At 39.3% G+C, this 20,241-nt stretch overlaps 1 protein-coding gene across 1 annotated transcript; it reads right to left on the reverse strand.

Moving 5' to 3' along the window:
- Positions 1 to 129: 129 nt before the first annotated feature.
- LOC308076925 (uncharacterized protein) lies at positions 130 to 19,594 on the reverse strand (the record flags this gene model as incomplete). The annotated part of the gene is made up of 6 exons (XM_080417445.1): positions 130 to 250; positions 902 to 1,002; positions 1,526 to 1,668; positions 2,172 to 2,366; positions 2,872 to 2,982; positions 19,426 to 19,594. 6 exons carry the CDS (start codon positions 19,592 to 19,594, stop codon positions 130 to 132), a joined length of 840 nt encoding a protein of 279 aa, XP_080273571.1.
- Positions 19,595 to 20,241: the final 647 nt, after the last annotated feature.

The following is a 20,241-nucleotide window of genomic DNA, read 5'->3' on the forward strand; positions in this document are numbered from 1 at the left end:
GTAAATACAAGTCCATATGAGACACAAAGTGAGTAGAACAGAAATTAAGCCGTTTTATCATGAGCATTAGTGAGGACCAATTATGAAAATAGGGTGGAAAATGGGTGAAGTGCTCCTTTAAGAGAAACATCACTTCTCACAGATCCACTTGGCTGGATATGACGTACAGGTCCAATCAAACCATCCTCCATAGCTGTGATCGTATGCTGCACAGTTGCCATGGTTATTGGGCCGTCCACTGATCCAGTCCCTGCAGAATAAACACCACGATGTGTATGAATCACATTCACTCAGTCAGTAACTCACCAGTGGTGGAAAAAGTACTCACTTTTCTTACTTAAGTAAAAGTATCAATTCTGCATTGTAGAAATACTCCGTTACAAGTAAAAGTCTGGAATAAAAAATGTACTTGAGTAAAAGTACAAAAGTATTGGTATAAAAATTTACTTAAAGTACCCAATGTAAAAGTACTAAAATGTTTGAAAATAGCAGATCTATTGAAAGCAGAATCTATTGAAAGCAGCTCACAACGCGTCGCGATGCGACGCGTTGTGAGCTTATAGATCTGCTATTTCCAAATAGCCTAGGTATAAAATAGGGCCAACGTGGTTAATGTATGTTTTATAATATAATGATTTATATCTGCAAAGTAACTAGTAACTAAAGTTTTCAAATAATTGTAGTGGAGTAAAAGTGCAATATTTGCCTCTGAAATGTGGAGTAGAAGCAAAAGTACTGCAAATTGGAAATACTCCAGTAAAGTAAAAAATAACCCAAAAATGTACTTAAGTACAGTACTTGATTAAATGTACTTAGTTACTTTACACCACTGTCACTCACACACAGTTAACAAACAACAAGTATTGAATTTTACAATGATTAAACATATAAAATGTCTCACTGTGCTGTCGCTGGTGTTCCATTCACCCAGGTCCATTTGTCACCAGTCTTCTTCAGACCAATCCATGATTCTGGACCCTGGTTCAATCCTCTGATGAATGCCTGAGGATTTGAATCATCATTCATTTTTTTTAGCTTTAGTGGTTCATGGAATTACATCACATGTGTTTCTATGGATGATTGACACATTTCCTTAATCACTTATATAAATTACTTAATTGTACGATCACGATGTCATGTTATAAGCTTGTAGATAGGCTATTTTTCCTTTTTTAATTAAAACAAACAAACAAATAACCCACGTTTTGTCAAATTTTGAACATTTCCCAAAATAGAAACGTGGTAATGTGGTTAGCATATATTAGTAATTAAATTGTTAATTGTGATATAGATCAAACATACATTTCAATAATATCAGACAGTCTACAATTCCCAAAAGCAAATGCATGTATGTATTTAATTCAGTCTGACCAGACTGACCCCCCACACAAACTCACTCTCTCTCTCTCTCTCTCTCTCTCTCTCTCTCTCTCTCTCTCTCTCTCTCTCTCTCTCTCTCTCTCTCTCTCTCTCTCTCTCTCTCTCTCTCTCTCTCTCTCTCACACACACACGCACACACGCTAACCTCTTCTTTTGCATTGTTAATGACGACCAGATCAGCTCCCATCCTCAGACAGTCTTGTCTGCTGTCCTCCCAGCTTTTCATCTCAGTAGACGTGTAATACCATCTGTCTCCAAACTGCTTCCATCCACTGGGACAGGACATGACTATAACATCAAATATGTTTTTTATTGATTTCCAATGCACTGATTTATCAATTATACAACAGAGTAGGTGAAATAATACCAGTCGGTAATGTAGTGGAAGGTAAGCATATGTATATATTATATTAATATTGTTTCTTCATGTGGTCTGCACTGTATGTTTAACTAGTATTTAATGAACTTTAAAATAACTCTGCTGCTTATAGACAAAAAGCTAAACACTGCTCCCTTGTGTCTCAACTTGACAGAACAGGAGTAAGAAACAAACAAACAAGCACAACAACACACACACACACACACACACACACACACACACACACACACACACACACACACACACACACACACACACACACACACACACACACACACACACACACACACACACACACACACACACACACACGCGCGCACACACACACACACACACACACACACACACACAATCTCAATGTAATACTGAGGCCATGATAACAATGGCATTCATAATCCACCATCTCTCTCACATGCTCTCTTTAGCTGGTTTACTTCACTTTGCAGCTGATCTCTCTCCAGGATCAGCTTGGTCTCCAGCTGATCTCTCTCCAGGGTCAGGTTGGTCTCCAGCTGATCTCTCTCCAGGATCAGGTTGGTCTCCAGCTGATCTTTCTCCATGATCAGGTTGGTGTAGTTTGCCTGCAGTTGTTCAAATTCTGAACGATCTGCAAAGAACAAAATGTGATCATAAACACAGTTGTTGTTGCAAACAAGAAACCTCAGTGTTCCTGATCGGGTGTGTTTGTGAATGTGAATAGATCTCAACCTGTATAATAGTTTACTAGGCTAGTGGTTCTCAATCTCAACCTATTCAGGCCGCAACCCCCAAAATAATCATATATGAACTACGGACCCCCCAAAATAATCATATTTGAACTGGGGACCCCCCAAAATAATCATATTTGAACTGCAGACCCCCCATCCTGACAAGCACTTGGAATTGTAGGAGTTGAGGCATTACATTTAGTTTGACTCGGTTCCACAGATATGTGAGCTTGTAGATAGGTAAATTTTCACAATTTCTGCCTATTTCTTATATTATTTGAAAGTATAGTTTCTTGATTGCTTTTAACACAGTAATGTTATTTTTGTTATTTTCTTGTGTTTTTTAGGTATTAAAAAGGTCTTAAAAGTCATTTGACAGTCGAACGTTGACCAGTTGATACTCACAGTCCATGGCCTTGTGTGTGGTTCTCAATGCTCCTAGAACGCAGAGCAGCAGCAGACACACTGCACAAACTGTGACGATGGCTTTCTGGATGACCAGTTCTCTCTGGACACCTGGAGGATATCAGTACAATACAGTTACACTTGATTTAATATGACCAGATTTAATGTTCTATTTAGAAGGAATTTGATTGATTGAATAATTTATTAGTAAAAACGACTCGATAGAGTATAGAATATAATAACACATTTAATCCATGTCATCAACAAATACGGAAAAGTCAAAACGGCACCAGCATATGAACCCTCATTTCAATGGGATTTAATATTTATCTACACTTGTAGTTTTCTGACAGATGATTTTTCAGGACAGTTTTGAAAGAAACCACTGATTCACATCCTTTAATGGATGATGTCAGGACATTATACATTATATATATCTTTATTATTACGGGGCCAGAGCTCAGCTCTGGACCTGTCTTATTATTGTAGGTATTCTGTTTCCGCCACTTTTCGCAGTTCTGGCTGAACCGTGCTGTCGCTTTTTACGAAACTCGGCCATATGGTAGATGGTCATGAAAAACTATCAAGAAATAAATCTCACAATCTTTCGTCAAAAGGTGGCGCTATAGCAAAATGCCAACTTTGAACAGGTACAACTCATGCCCTGTTTGACCTACAGCCATGAAACTTCAATACACATATGCGTCTACTCATGATGAACAACTTTAACCCTCTGACTTTTGACCTCTGACCTTTAGATCTCCCACCATTTTGAATTATATGAAAAACAGTTAAAACCTATCTCCTCCTGGGATTTTTGAGTAATCTGCACGAAACGTTTTACACATGAACTTTGGACCTATGCCGAAAAAATTATACAAAAGATTTTCCATAAGTGAAAAAATGAAGCTTTAATGAGCCAATGAATATTGCAGTTTTATGACAATTATTCATCTGCCCCTAACACATACATGCAGACTCACATTTCTTTGAAACTTTGCGTTAATGTTGAGGGTCATTCCAAATATTACTGAAACCAATCTTACTCCAATTGGTCAAAGGGGGGCGCTATAGCGATTTTTTGAAAGTGCAAACTTTAAACAGGCAAAAGTCATGCCTCGTTTGGCCGACAGCCATTAAACCTGCTTACACATGTGCCTTGACTCATGAGGAACACATGTATCACGTTGACCAGTAAGCTCCGCCCTTAGATTGTCCGCAATTTTGAGCAGTTTGAAAAACACTTAAACCCAGGATTTTTCAGCTATTTGCGTGAAACTGTATCATCTGTGTGATCTCCTTTTTCACAGGTTCTTGTCTGTTGGTCCAATGGTTTCTCCCTTAAACGTGTGCCTCACAACCTGAAGGTTACCAGTTCAAGCCCCACTTGATGTGAACTTCATTAAAGTTGCATTGCACACAACATGATTGTGTCAATTAATACATGTGCAATTGTTAAACGTAACCTGAAATACTTATTTGAGAGGGTATGTTTTTGCAATGTATGACATACTTCATTCTGAAAATAGCCGATCTACAATCTCAAAACTTTTCAGATAGCAACGTGTTTCTGAGCTTGTAGATCGGCTGCTTTCACTGGTTCCCTTTTATCTTCAACAGACAACCTCAGCCTGGACAAAGCTATAGCACTATAGGTAATGTTGCAGCCCGTCAATCCGAAGGTCGAGGGTTCGATTCCTGTTAATGGCAATAGATTGACACGTCCAATCAATCCATTCTGCTTCCATCCTTCTCTCTCTTCAATCTATTGTTTCCATGCATAGACATATAAAGGTAGACGCCTCATTCGGCTCTGAAGCGTCTGTATCTCGGGCGCGCTTCCTGCTTCCGCAGGGCTGCCGTGTGCGTCACACACGCGGAAGTTCGGTAGGCCAATCAGAGGCAGGTGGGGGCGGGTCTTTTTGTAACCCAGCTCTTAACCCAGCTCTTAACCCTTTGAGAGGCAGCAGCTGACAGCTGTGCGCAGCTGTCTAGTTAGTTGGAACTTGGCAAACTCCACACTCTATTTGTGAAATTCAAATAAGAGACTGGTCCTTTTTCATATCAAGGTCCATTATTTATTCAGCATTTGAGTCACGGAACACCGTTTGATAAGCTTTAGCCTCTCACACCCAAAACGTAGAATATGTTATCGTTCGATAAGCTGTTGTCAAAATAACAATTGTTTACGTTCTCTAATTGTGTACTTGTTTAGTAAGTAATGCAGATGTTTAACAATTTGACTCTTGACAGTGTGAAATGTTATACTCAAGATTTAAAGATCTAAAGGGTCCATTTGGTTATTATCAACTCTCCATCATTTAGCTGGGTACCACCTGGAACCCCCTCAATGACCACTGGTGGTTCCCGGACCACTGGTTGAGAACCATTGCACTGACAAGTCCCGGAAAAGACGCACTGTGATTGGCCAGTAGTCAACGCACTGTGAGCGCTGTGATTGGCCAGTAGTCACTTTGAGTGACAGGTTCCCTGCGGAAGACGGAAGAGCCGCCGTGTATTGCGATACAAGTCGCCCCAATGAACTGCAGAGGCCAATGAGGTATCTAGGTTTCTAATATCTATGGTTTCCATGTCTCTCTCTCTTCAATCTATTCCGTTTCCATGTCTCTCTCTCCGCCCTTAGATTGTCCGCAATTTTGAGCAGTTTGAAAAACACTTAAACCCAGGATTTTTCAGTTATTTGCGTGAAATGGTATCATCTGTCTGACCTCCGTTTTCACTGTATCAGGTCTGTTGGTCCAATGGCTTCCCGCTTAAGTGAATGTTTCACAACATCAAGGTTGCCGGTTCAAGCCTCACTTGGTGGAGACTTGAATGAATGAATGAATGATTTTTATTTCGAACATCATTAATAAAAGACAAATAGAATGCAAAACTGTAGAAAAAAAACAACAACGATGTCCGAAAAGGAGTAGGATGAAGTCTAAAACTTAAACTCCTACCCCCTTTTTCACTAGCAGTTTTCACATTTTTTGAAAAAAATAAATGTATTCACACCTAAACATCTCCACTGCATGTTAAAAAGAAAATATAAAAATAGAACAATAAAAAATAACCGCAGTAATAACAGAGATACAATAAAATTAAAATAAAACCAACCCTACTAGTAGATACTCTATCTACATAGGTCCACATGGCCCCTCCTCAACCAAATATCTCTTAAATATGACACATTTATAAACCTTCTTGAAGTGATTCAAATTTGGACTTTGCTGAACCTCCAAACTCAGTCCATTCCACAATTTCACTCCATGAACTGAAATGCACATACTTTTCAAGGTTGAACCAACATAATGCATTTTTAGATTAAGTTCTCGTCTTAAATTGTAACCCCCCTCTCTGTCACCAAACATTTTTTGTATGTTACCTGGCAATAGTTTGTTTCTTGCTCTGAACATGATTAGTGAGGTCTTATATTCAACAAGGTCCATGAACTTCATGGCATGTGATTTTGAAAATAGTATATTAGTGTGATCTAGATAGCCTACCTCGTTAACTATTCTAATGGCTCTTTTTTGCAGAATGCATAATGGTTTTAGATTTCCTTTATAAGTGTTACCCCAAATCTCTACACAATAATTGAGATATGGTAGAATAAGTGAGCAATATAAAATATGAAGTGATTTATGATCCAAAATGTGTTTTGTTTTCCCCAGAACTGCAATGCTCCGTGCTAGCTTGCTTCTTACATAACTTATATGGGGTTTCCAGCAGATTTTGTGGTTCAGTAATACACCCAGACATTTATTTTCATATACCCTTTCAATGTTAACATTATCTATCATCATTTGTACTTGAATATCTATTTTACGGTTTCCAAATAACATAAGCTTAGTTTTGCTCAAATTTAGTGATAATTTATTTATATCAAACCAATGTTTTAGTTTATTCATTTCTGTTGTGGTGACCTCCAAAAGCTGCTGTAGATTTTCCCCTGAACAAAATGCATTGGTATCATCTGCAAATAAAACAAATTTCAACATATTTGACACACTACATATATCATTGATGTATAAAATAAACAGTATTGGGCCTAACACTGACCCCTGTGGGACTCCACAAGTAATGTCAGCCAATGATGATTTATAGTCCCCCATTTGAACAAACTGTTGCCTGTGTTGCATGTAGCTTTTCACCCAGTTTAACGCCACCCCCCTTATACCATACCTTTCCATTTTTTTAATTAATATTTCATGATTAATGGTGTCGAAGGCTTTTTTCAAATCTATAAATACTCCCAAAACATATTTATGACTATCAATACAGTTAGTGATCTCCTCTGTTAACTCCATCAGTGCCATTGCGGTTGACCTGTTCGCTCTGAAACCGTATTGACAGTCTGTCAGAATTTTATGATTTTCAATGAAATTATCTAATCTCACAATAAACAATTTTTCCAATATTTTAGAGAATTGGCAAAGCAAGGATATCGGCCTATAATTAGTGAAGTGATGTTTTTCCCCGGCTTTATATACCGGAATAACTTTGGCAACCTTCATTTTCTGTGGAAATGAACCAGTTGTCAAAGATAAATTACAGATGTAGGTTAGTGGGTCTATAATACAGTCAATTACTTTCTTGATTAATATCATGTCAATTCCATTCCAATCTGTAGATGACTTATTCTTACACTTACTGACAATTTCTATAATTTCTTTTCCCTCTACAGCTTTCAAATCAATTGAGTTAAGATTTCTAGTAATGTTCCCCTCAGCATCCCCACCATTACCTGTGATATTTATGTTCTCAGCCAAGTTTGGCCCTATATTTATGAAGAAATTGTTAAAGCCACCAACCACATCATTCATGTTGTTTAGAGACCTCTCATTGTCAATAAAATGTTCAGGGTATTTTCTATTATTTGAACCATTTCTGATAATACCATTCAATATCTTCCATAAGCCCTTAATATTGTTTTTGTTATTCTCTAGTAATTTAGTATAATATTCTTTCTTGCATGTCCTCATAATATTAGTTAATTTATTTTTGTATTTCTTATATTTATGTTCAGCCTCTACAGTTCTTAGTTTTAAAAATTGTTTATAAAGAGTGTTCTTTTTTTTACAAGCATTTTGCAGTCCTTTTGTAATCCATGGCCTGCTGGTATGGTTTTGGTTTTGCCTGCCATTGCATTTTTTTATTGGACAGTTTTTGTTGTATAATGACTTAAAAGTTTCAAGAAAAGTTTCATAGGCTTTGTCGATGTCCCTTTCTTCATGAAGGTTAATCCAATTTTGTGCCAGTAAATCATTTCTAAATGCATCAATGTATTGCTCTGTTCTTATTCTCTTGTATTTAATTGTAGGCGGGTGCAGTTATGGTTTGACCCAAAACAAATTGCAACAAAAGGTTTTTCAATGGATTATTGTAGTATTAGGTGTACTTAATAACATATCAAAAGTTTACCAAAATCGTACCACTAGAAAGGTAACATTTTCAAGATGGCCGCCGCCAGTTCCTTAAAAAGACCATTACTCCTTCATTATTCATCCTAGACAAGTAATGTTGGTGCCTAACCCCATGTTTTGGTAATCTTGAAATCTAATTAGCATATATAAATTATAGTCAAGTGATTACAAGTTCAATTATAAAGGAATTGGTTATAAGCATGGTTATAAGCACATATACATATACATTGTAATTGTGAAATGAAATAATAATCCTAGTCCACTAGGGCAGTGGTTCCCAAACTGGGGGTCTCACTCAACAGTAAACAAACCAACATACAGTATAGTACAGGGTATCTGCACCTTTCTAAAGTTACAATTTAATGACTCTTAAGACCTTTTTAATAGCAAATTGGCCAAATTCTCAAATATTACAGTGGAGAAATGGCCCCTAATGGGCTTGGAGAGGATGTGCAAGTCAGCACAGAGCTATCACAACATTTAGTGTCTACTGTCTTGGGTAGGGCGGGTAGAGGAGTGTGCCCGGATAGGGTTCAGATTTGCTTGTCACAGACATCTTATTCCTGAGATTGTAGTAGTTGTGTGGGGTTTAAGTGCAAAATTAATTTCACATGTCTTTTATTTTGTGATTGGTACTGCTGGCAATAACCTTGAACTTTGATCTTTTTTTCTGGATAATTTTAACTTTAAAAATCCCTCCTCACTAACTATGCCCACTCACGAGTGCCCATCTCGGGCATAGGAGCCAGCATGTAGGTCCACTTGGGACCAGTGGGACTATCCAGTGAGCCAGGCGACATAGGGATACTCCTCTCAGCCTAACGCATAAGCTTCATTTCTGCCTCCTCCTCACTCTGTCCTCCAGCGTGAGGTGAGCGCAGGCTCCCTAAGCCACTTGGAGTGAAATCTGGCAAGATACAAGTGTATCTTTCATGTATCGTTTGGGGAACTGTCTTTGTTGAAATGCGTGGCGTATAATTTCTCCTCCTCCACATGACAACCCTCTGAGCTCTGGAATAGTCCAGCAATCCAACTGTGTGACACGTCATAATTGCTATCACTTCAAAATGACGCTCCTTGACTCCTCGCCTCCTCGCTCGGAGGCAGGGCTTAGGCGGGAGTGGAGGACTTGAGGATGGACACTTAAAAATTGGAATTTGGCTATCGCGATGCACAACGTGCATCAGGGGCTGACAAGCCCCATTCTCTTTAGCTGCCTATGAGCACTCGTCCTGAGCTCCCAAGTGCCCCACTATAGCTTTAATGGGACATGTCTGAGCCAACTGTTGAAGGTTTTGCACCTCGGACATGGGGGAGAGGAGAAGCTCAGGGTCTCCTTGGCTCCTATAACTTTGCTCTTCTGTGCTCCAAGTGCCCACGGAGCAATCCAGTGACCCCCACTCCCCTGTACCCACCTGAGGGGAACCCTAGGCCCACTAAACTCTACACCAGACCCCATTTTACCTCCTCGCACAACCCCACCCTCATACTCCCCTCTGCCTAGGCACCCAGTAGAGAAATGGGTTCTGACAGCTCTGCACTAACCTCCGTAGCCACCCCTTTTTACACACTCACACTGATTGCCTTCCTAATGTGTTAAAAAAGTTTTTCAAAATCTTGTGTCTACAAGATGACAGTTTGATTCACATTTGATCCGCAGAGCTATCCAAAATGTTTAAATATTGCAAGCAATACTATATCAACTGACAATATTCTCTTTCTCTGCCACCTTCTGAATGACTGAAAATTGTGACTATTGTTTTGTTGTGTTTTGAGGATATCTTGAAGCCTTGTTCCAGTAAAACAAATATAACTAGTTGAAACGGGTGAACATTTCAGAGGGTTTTAATAGAGTCAAAAACTAAATATTGGATTTCACAATTATCTAAATGTATCTCTGCAATTTGGACAAGTCCTGTGGATTTCTATGCCCCCAAAACATAGGGTTAGACACAAAAAGTACTTGTCTAGGATAAATAATGAAGGATCTTTTGGCCATTTTGGACGCCATCTTGAAAATAACACCTTTCCAGTGATCAAACTTTGGTAAACTTTTAGTATGTTATTAAGGACACCTAATACTACAAAAAACTGTTGAAAAACGTTTTGTTGCAATTTGTTTTGGGTAAGGTGCTTTTTTTTCATAACTGCACCCGCCTATTGTATGGTCCTCTTTTCCTTTCACACAGTCACAGTCATGTATCACAAAAACTGGCAGATGGTCACTGATGTCGTTTATGAGTAGTCCACTCACTAAACTGTTCTCCATGTAATTTGTAAATATATTATCTATTAATGTGGCACTTTGCACTGTTATCCTACTTGATTTAGTGATCAAAGGATATAAACTCAAACTATACATTGTGTTAATAAATTCCTCTGTCATTCTATGTTTATTTGGATTTAATAAGTCTATGTTGAAGTCCCCACAGATGAATGTAACCTTCTGATTGGTACTGGCAAATAACACCTCCATACTGTCCTTGAATTTTTCAATGCTTGAGTCTGGTACTCTATACACACAACTGCAAATTATATTTTTTTGTTTTTCCATGCAAATCTCTACTGTGATACATTCCATCAAGTCATCAATAGTTGTTGTCATGCTCTGAACAACCTTGTAATTGAGGCTATTTTCAATATATAGGGCCACACCACCTCCTCTTTTCCCCCTTCTATTCATATAATTGAGCTCATATCCATTCAGCTCAAAATCAAAACCCCTCTCAGGGCAGAGCCAGGTTTCAGATAATGCAATGATATTGAATGTTTTTTTTAATTTATTTAAGTAGTCTTTGATACCTTGGTAATTGGCATACAAACTTCTACTATTGAAGTGAATAATAGATATTCCTTGGTCTGGCTTAACATTCAAGTCATTGTACTTTTCATCGGTGTAGTAGCAACATGTGTTGTTTAAATGGTCAAAGAAGTTATTGTCCGGATCAATGTCTTGTTCAAGTTCCTGCATATTAAGTTAATTTGTCAGTCTATGGGTTATAATTACCTTGGTGGAGTCACTGGTATTTGTCCAGGTCATCCATTTCTCTGATTACCAACACTTTGGCCTCCTCCGGTGACCCATTCAACTTGATACAAACCTTGCAGTTTGCAGTCCATGTTGACTGAATTTTTCCCTGCTTTCTCAGAAAGCGTGCATTTCTGGCAATGTCTGCATTTTTCTTAGTTAAATGCTCGTTCACATACACATCTGACCCCTTCAGCTTCCTTCCTTGTCTGAGCAGTGCATTCGTATGCTTCCTATTAGTGAATCGGATTATTATAGCTGGTTTGTCTGCATTGTTTCATTTAAAGTGCATTGCAAACAACAAGACTGTATTAATGAATACATATGCAATTGATAAAGATAACATGAAATGCTTATCTGAGAAGGTCTGTTTTTGCAATGTATGAAATGCTTCATTCTGAAAATAGCCGATCTACAATCTCAAAACTTTTCAGATAGCAACGTGTTTCTGAGCTTGTAGATCGGCTGCTTTCACTGGTTCAGTTTTATCTTCAACAGACAACCTCAGCCTGGTCAAAGCTATAGCACTATAGGTAGTGTTGCAGCCTGTCAATCCAAAGGTTGAGGGATCGATTCCTGTTAATGGCAATAGGTTGACACGTCCAATCAATCCATTCTGCTTCCATCTTTCTCTCTCTTCAATCTATTGTTTCCATGTCTCTCTCTCTTCAATCTATTCCGTTTCCATGTCTCTCTCTCCGCCCTTAGATTGTCCGCAATTTTGAGCAGTTTGAAAAACACTTAAACCCAGGATTTTTCAGTTATTTGCGTGAAATGGTATCATCTGTCTGACCTCCGTTTTCACTGGATCAGGTCTGTTGGTCTAATGGCTTCCCGCTTAAGTGAATGTTTCATAACATCAAGGTTGCCGGTTCAAGCCTCACTTGGTAGGGACTTCATTTAAAGTGCATTGCAAACAACAAGACTGTATTAATGAATACATATGCAATTGATAAAGATAACATGAAATGCTTATCTGAGAAGGTATGTTTTTGCAATGTATGACATACTTCATTCTGAAAATAGCCGATCTACAATCTCAAAACCTTTCAGATAGCAACGTGTTTCTGAGCTTGTAGATCGGCTGCTTTCACTGGTTCAGTTTTATCTTCAACAGACAACCTCAGCCTGGTCAAAGCTAGAGCACTATAGGTAGTGTTGCAGCATGTCAATCCGAAGGTTGAGGGTTTGAGTCCTGTTAATGGCAATAGGTTGAGATGTCCAATCAATCCATTCTGCTTCCATCTCTCTCTCTCTTCAATCTATTATGTTTCCATGTCTCTCTCTCTCAATTAATGCATGTGCAACTGTTAAAGGTAACATGAAATGCTTCTTGGAGAGAGTATGTTTTTGCAATGTATGACAAACTTCATTGTGAAAATAGCCGATCTACAATCTCACAACTTTTCAGATAGCAACGTTTTGTGAGCTTGTAGATCGGCTACTTTCACTAGTTTTCGTTCCGAGGAGACACAAAAATGCCTTTATTGGTAAATGGTTTGTGAACCAGTGATCTAGAGTAGTTCGGGACACAGAGGCTTGGTTCATAATGGACGGAAATACTTATAAATATCAACAGACACTACCAGTAATTGTGTCAATTAATACATATGCAATTGATAAAGATAACCTGAAATGCTTATTTGAGAGGGTATGAAGTATGTATGACATACTTCATTCTGAAAATAGCCGATCTACAATCTCAAAACCTTTCAGATAGTAACGTTCTTTCTGAGCTTGTAGATCGGCTGCTTTCACTGGTTCACTTTTATCTTCAACAGACAACCTCATCCTGGACAAAGCTATAGCACTATAGGTAGTGTTGCAGCCTGTCAATTCGAAGGTTGATGGTTCGATTCTTGTTAATGGCAATAGGTTGAGATGTCCAATCAATCCATTCTGCTTCCATCTCTCTCTCTCTTCAATCTATTCCGTTTCCGTGTCTCTCTCTCTCTCTCTTCAATCTATTCCGTTTCCGTGTCTCTCTCTCTCTCTCTTCAATCTATTCCGTTTCCGTGTCTCTCTCTCTCTCTTCAATCTATTCCGTTTCCGTGTCTCTCTCTCTCTCTCTTCAATCTATTCCGTTTCCGTGTCTCTCTCTCTCTCTCTCTCTCTCCTCTCTCTCTCTCTCTCTCTCTCTCTCTCTCTCTCTCTCTCTCTCTCTCTCTCTCTCTCTCTCTCTCTCTGTCTCTTATTCACCAGGTCAGGTCTGTTGTTCCAATGGCTTCTCGCTTAAGTGTGTGCCTTAAAACCTCAAGGTTGCCAGTTCAAGCCTCACTTGATGCAGACTTCATTTAAGTTGCATTGCACACAACATGATTGTTGCGAAAGCGGAAGGAGGCCTCCGACCAAGTGGAGCTTACTATATCACGTGCTTGGGTTGTGTGTGTGTGTGTGTCTGTCCCTTATTTATGGTCTTTCCGTGTGTGTTCACGCTCTCATTGGCTCGCGCCCCCATGTGACTCGAAACTCCGTGCTGAAATGCCAGCAGCTGCACTGCCTGTATACAGCGTGTGTTCACGCTCTCATTGGCTCGCGCCCCCCATGTGACTCGAAACTCCGTGCTGAAATGCCAGCAGCTGCACTGCCTGTATACAGCCGGCAGAGTGCACTACTACAGTGTGGTTGAAATATAGCAGCCTCAGTCAATCTGCGTTCGCTTCACAGCGTTCGCGCGTCTTACTTGTGTCAATTAATGCAAGTGCAATTGTTAAAGATAACCTGAAATGCTTATTTGAGAGTATGTCTTTTCAATGTATGACATACTTCATTCTGAAAATAGCCGATCTACAATCTCAAAACTTTTCAGATAGCAACGTGTTTCTGAGCTTGTAGATCGGCTGCTTTCACTGGTTCAATTTTATCTTCAACAGACAACCTCAGCCTAGACAAAGCTATAGCACTATAGGTAGTGTTGCAGCCTGTCAATCCGAAGGTTGAGGGTTCGATTCCTGTTAATGGCAATAGGCTGAGATGTCCATTCAATCCGTTCTGCTTCCATCTCTCTCTCTTCAGTCTATTATGTTTCCATGTCTCGCTCTCTCTCTCTCTTCAATCTATTCCGTTTCCATGTCTCTCTCTCTCTTCAATCTATTCCGTTTCCATGTCTCTCTCGCTCTCTCTCTCTCTTCAATCTATTCCGTTTCCATGTCTCTCTCGCTCTCTCTCTCTCTTCAATCTATTCCGTTTCCAAGTCTCTCTCTCTCTCTCTCTCTCCAATCTATTCCGATTCTCTCTCTCTCTCTCTTTCTCTTCAATCTATTCCGATTCTCTCTCTCTCTCTCTCTCTTTCTCTTCAATCTATTCTGTTTCTCTCTCTCTCTCTCTTTCTCTTCAATCTATTCCGTTTCTCTCTCTCTCTCTCTCTTCTCTTCAATCTATTCCGTTTCTCTCTCTCTCTCTCTTTCTCTTCAATCTATTCCGTTTTCTCTCTCTCTCTCTTTCTCTTCAATCTATTCCGTTTCTCTCTCTCTCTCTTCAATCTATTCCGATTCTCTCTCTCTCTCTCTTTCTCTTCAATCTATTCCGATTCTCTCTCTCTCTCTCTCTTTCTCTTCAATCTATTCTGTTTCTCTCTCTCTCTCTCTTTCTCTTCAATCTATTCCGTTTCTCTCTCTCTCTCTCTTTCTCTTCAATCTATTCCGTTTCTCTCTCTCTCTCTCTTTCTCTTCAATCTATTCCGTTTCTCTCTCTCTCTCTCTTTCTCTTCAATCTATTCCGTTTCTCTCTCTCTCTCTTTCTCTTCAATCTATTCCGTTTCTCTCTCTCTCTCTTTCTCTTCAATCTATTCCGTCTCTCTCTCTCTCTCTCTCTCTCTCTCTCTCTCTCTCTCTCTCTCTCTCTCTCTCTCCTCTCTCTCTCTCTCTCTCTCTCTCTCTCTCTCTCTCTCTCTCTCTCTCTCTCTCTCTCTCTCTCTCTCTCTCTCTCTCTTCTCTTCAATCTATTCCGTTTCTCTCTCTTTCTCTCTCTGTTCAATCTATTCCGTCTCTCTCTTCAATCTATTCCGTCTCTCTCTCTCTCTTCAATCTATTCCGTCTCTCTCTCTCTCTTCAATCTATTCCGTCTCTCTCTCTCTCTCTCTCTCTCTCTCTCTCTCTCTCTCTCTCTCTCTCTCTCTCTCTCTCTCTCTCTCTCTCTCTCTCTCTCTCTCTCTCTCTCTCTCTCTCTCTCTCTCTCTCTCTCTCTCTCTCTTCCCTGGCCCCGCTTATTTATTATTATTATTATAATATAATATATTTTTAATTGATGATGTCAGGACATTGCACATTATGGTGGCAGAGTAGTAGAATGAGAATGTTCCCTTGTTTGTTATATATTTCGGGGGGGGTACCAGATCGTGGTCACTCCCTTTGGTATTGTGGCTGTGGGTCACTCACTTTGTAGTCTCGCACGTGGGCAGACTGTTGCCTCCCACAATTTTCAAATGTTTCCGGTCGTATACAGTCTGGGACTCAGAAGCTCTGATCATGATTAAAATACAAAGCGGATGTGAAGCCTCCTCCCCACTTCCGTTTCGTCTTTACAGTCGCTAATATGAATACAAATCATCAAGTATATTTAGCTTGCTGCTTAGCAGAAATAGAAATTAAAAAATTAATTTGAAAGATGTTTTAAAATATATATTTTTGTGAACAGAAGTGGCATTTTCCTCTCTGGGATTTGGGGAAGTGTAGTTCCAGACTCTATATAGCATTCGGAGATTGTGGAATAGTTGTCTGGCTACGCGAGACTACTCACTTTGGAGAAGTAGTTAGTCATTTATGTGGCCACTGATCCTTTGAGTATAAGACCTGGAACTGTGTCATTTTTAGATTTGAGCTAAAAAACATTATTTTACACTTTGGGCTATTCAAAAATAGCAGATATACAAGCTCATAGTGCGGCACCGAGTGCCCAAAAAATACGGAAGTCTCGCTAGACGAGATTGAAATCTTGAGATTTCAATCTCGTTATGAAATTATTCTGCTGTACCATTCCTAGGATATCATAACATCATAGAAAAGTTAGCCCTGAAACATGACTGTCATACCATGACAGTCATGGTGCCGAGTCCCCCTGGTCTAAAGTTGTGTTCGATTTTTTCACATTGCCATCTCTCACATAAACATAAACGTTCAGATTTCAAATATAAAGTGCTTACCACCTAGCCACGGATGTTACAAGGCGATGCGGACCGCGATGAGTACCCGTATCTCCCGTATTGTTCAATAAAAAGCATTTTAATCCCATCGCCGGCCATTTTCTTTTTTTGTTTTTTTTTGTTTTGTAATGTATCAGAGTGCAATACACCTCCCAACCATTAGTGTCGCATGGTTGAAAGCATCGGAGACAATTTGGAGAAAATGGCCGGCGATTGGATTAAAATGCTTTTTATTGAACAATATGGGAGATACGGGTACTCATCGCGGTCCGCATCGCCTTGTAACATCCATGGCTCGGTGGTAAGCACTTTATATTTGAAATCTGAACGTTTATGTTTATGTGAGAGATGGCAATGTGAAAAAATCGAACACAACTTTAGACCAGGGGGACTCGGCACCATGACGCTTATATACAAGCGTCATGTGAACCATGGCTAAGAAAAGTTAAGAAAACCGTGGTCCAAAATTCCCCTTTAAAGGATGTGGTACAATGGACTCAGAAGAACCCCTTCACCTTTCATTGCTTCAGAAAGTCTGTCTGTCTGTCTGTCTGTCTGTCTGTCTGTCTGTCTGTCTGTCTGTCTGTCTGTCTGTCTGTCTGTCTGTCTGTCTGTCTGTCTGTGTGTGTGTGTGTGCGTGCGTGCGTGCGTGCGTGCGTGCGTGCGTGCGTGCGTGCGTGCGTGCGTGCGTGCGTGCGTGCACGTGCCAGTGCCACATGTGGAGGGCATTGGGAAAAAAATTGCTCTCATAGTATATGATACGCTACGTATTGCGATATGTGTTGATTGTGAATCAGATGCCTGACCTGTATACAGCCGGCAGAGTGCACTACTACAGTGTGGTTGAAATATAGCAGCCTCAGTCAATCTGCGTTCGCTTCCAGCGTTCGCGCGTCTTACTTGTGTCAATTAATGCAAGTGCAATTGTTAAAGATAACCTGAAATGCTTATTTGAGAGTATGTCTTTTCAATGTATGACATACTTCATTCTGAAAATAGCCGATCTACAATCTCAAAACTTTTCAGATAGCAACGTGTTTCTGAGCTTTGGGAAAAAAATTGCTCTCATAGTATATGATACGCTACGTATTGCGATATGTGTTGATTGTGAATCAGGACCATCGCCTACAGACGTTTCTACAAGAGCTCTTTATTATTCTGTTTCACAGAAAAGGCAAAACCTTAAATATTACACAACATAAAACACAGAGATATTTAACATTTCAAATCCCAGAGTTCTCCCTCGTAGGTTTAACATTTTCAACATGAATTAAAAGTATGTAAAAAAAAATTGTTATCTATGAAACTTCTTCTATTTGCCTTATTTACTGTACTAAACATGTGATATGAAAATGAAAATGTTCATTTTCATGAAAATGAAAATTTTCACCAACCAGTGTTAAGTCGTTCGCCATTAACGGTGGCCTCGCAGGAAGTTTCAGCGCATGTTTGACTATCATGAGACTCCACAATGACTAGCAGTAGAGAAAAAAACAACTTTGCATCGGTTATAATAGACGAATCTCCCTAACCCACGCGCTCCCATTATGACAACGGAGGGGGTTTAAAAAATGACGACAGGGGAATCTATGGAAAAAAAGAACGCCACTTTTCACGTCGGTAGGTGAGTAACGAGACATCAAAGACAACACTTAATTTGTCCGGTATTCTCCTTTAAATAGGATTAAACCTGAAAGTTTTTTAAGTCACACTAAGGAGATAGGCCATTATTATATACTGTAAAATAAAAATTTCCTCCAAAAATGACTTAGTTCAGCAAGGTTACGATAACATCGTCACAACCCAGCATTCCCTGCCGTATGAATACAGTAGCCTCTGTATGGATGCACGTCGGGCGAGCGAGCATGATCACACCATATATCGCCGTATAGATTTTTCTGAGCACAGCCCAAGTATCACGAACCTTGGAAAAGTAGTTGGATAAATGTTTGGGTACCAGTGGTGTAAAGTAACTAAGTACATTTACTCAAGTACTGTACTTAAGTACAAGGTAAGTGATTTGCAATTATTCAAATAATTGCAAAATGGGTCTATGTTCTGATAGTGCTTGTTACTATAGAGTGTCCTGTCCATATAAAGAGTCTCCATGTCTCTCCAGCTCTTTATAAAATAGAAAATGCATTTTTGTTTCAGTTTCAGTTTCATTTCCAATTTTATCCAATCAGGATAGAGAACTCAATCAGGATATAGATTAAACAAGTGAAATTGGAAGTGATGACACTAAGAAATGAGCAGGCAAAATTGGAACTGGAACACTATAAAAATTAAGCTTAAAAATGGGTACTTTCTCCTGATTGGCTGAGATTTTGACACCTACCAGAAAATGCGTTTTCTGTTTATTAAAGAGCTGGAGAGACGGGGAGACTCCTGTTACTGAACAAACACTCTATAGCAATGATTACTATCAGAATTTAGTGCTTTAACCTTTTAACAAAACACTTTTTGTTTTTACCCAAAAATATCACTTACCCTACCTTTAAGTACACTTTTGAGGAATTTTTACTTTACTGGAGTATTTCCAATTGTCTATACTTTTACTTCTACTCCACTACATCTCAGAGGCAAATATTGTACTTTTACTCCACTACAATTATTTGAAAACTTTAGTTACTTTGCAGATATAAATTATTATATTATCAAACATACATTAACCACTTAAGCCCTATTTTATACCTAGGCTATTTGAAAATAGCAGATCTACAAGCTCACAACGGGTCGCATCGCGACCCGTTGTGAGCTTGTAGATCTGCTATTTTCAAACATTTAGTACTTTTACTTTTGGTACTTTAAGTACATTTTGATACCATGCAATACTTTTGCACTTTTACTTAAGTAAATTTTTAACTTGTAACAGAGTATTTATACATTGCAGTATTGATACTTTTACTTAGGTATTTGAGTACTTTTTCCACCACTGGAAGAGTGAGAGAGTGTACCTTGATCTCCTGTCGCCCCCTGCGAACCGGAGCCTTGGTCTCTGACACTGTCTGCATTGACGACGTAGACCGTGTCCTCATCCTCCTCTCCTCTCTCCTCCGCTCCTCTCTCCTCTCGGACTCCTCCATCGTCCCTCGCCCTCCTTGGTCTGAGTGGCAGGTCAGACATCTTAAGGAACGACACAGCAAAGTAACTCAACTGAAGTAGTAGAAGTACCGTACTATATGTTATCATGACATGTACTTAAATTATGCATTGTTAAAATATACGGCTATATTTCTAAATATGTTGAAAAGTTACCTTCTCACTTTGTCTCTTAGTGTGGTTCTACATTGGTCTGCACTGTTGCTCTCTGATCTGTCGTCTGTTCGGGTCTAAAAAAAAGACATGGGTTTCCGAGGCTAGTTCGGGTCTGACTACTGTTTTGGACACACCTTATAGCGTGCAGACAGTGCACAATAACCTTATATGACCACATACGTGTCAACTTGAAAAGCTGTTTTGAGGAAGTGGTTTTAACTTCCTGTGGTCCTGAGACCTTGATCAAGACACTAATCTATTCCAATTTACAATGTAGTCATTTATCAGAAGCTCTTTCTTTATCCAGAGTGACTTACAGTAAACAAGGTAAACACATACATAGAATGTAGAGAGACATTGTGGTGTCTCAGTAAACTAGGATCACAGGTAAACAATGAACCTAGCATCAGTCTAAACTATATCTAAATGACATCTGGAGTTAGCCAGTGACCAACAGCAGAACAGGTGGTTGTACAGGTGTGTGTGTGTGTGTGTGTGTGTGTGTGTGTGTGTGT

Source organism: Gymnoscopelus braueri, assembly GCF_963280865.1.
Source record: "Gymnoscopelus braueri genome assembly, chromosome: 21".
NCBI lineage: Eukaryota > Metazoa > Chordata > Actinopteri > Myctophiformes > Myctophidae > Gymnoscopelus > Gymnoscopelus braueri.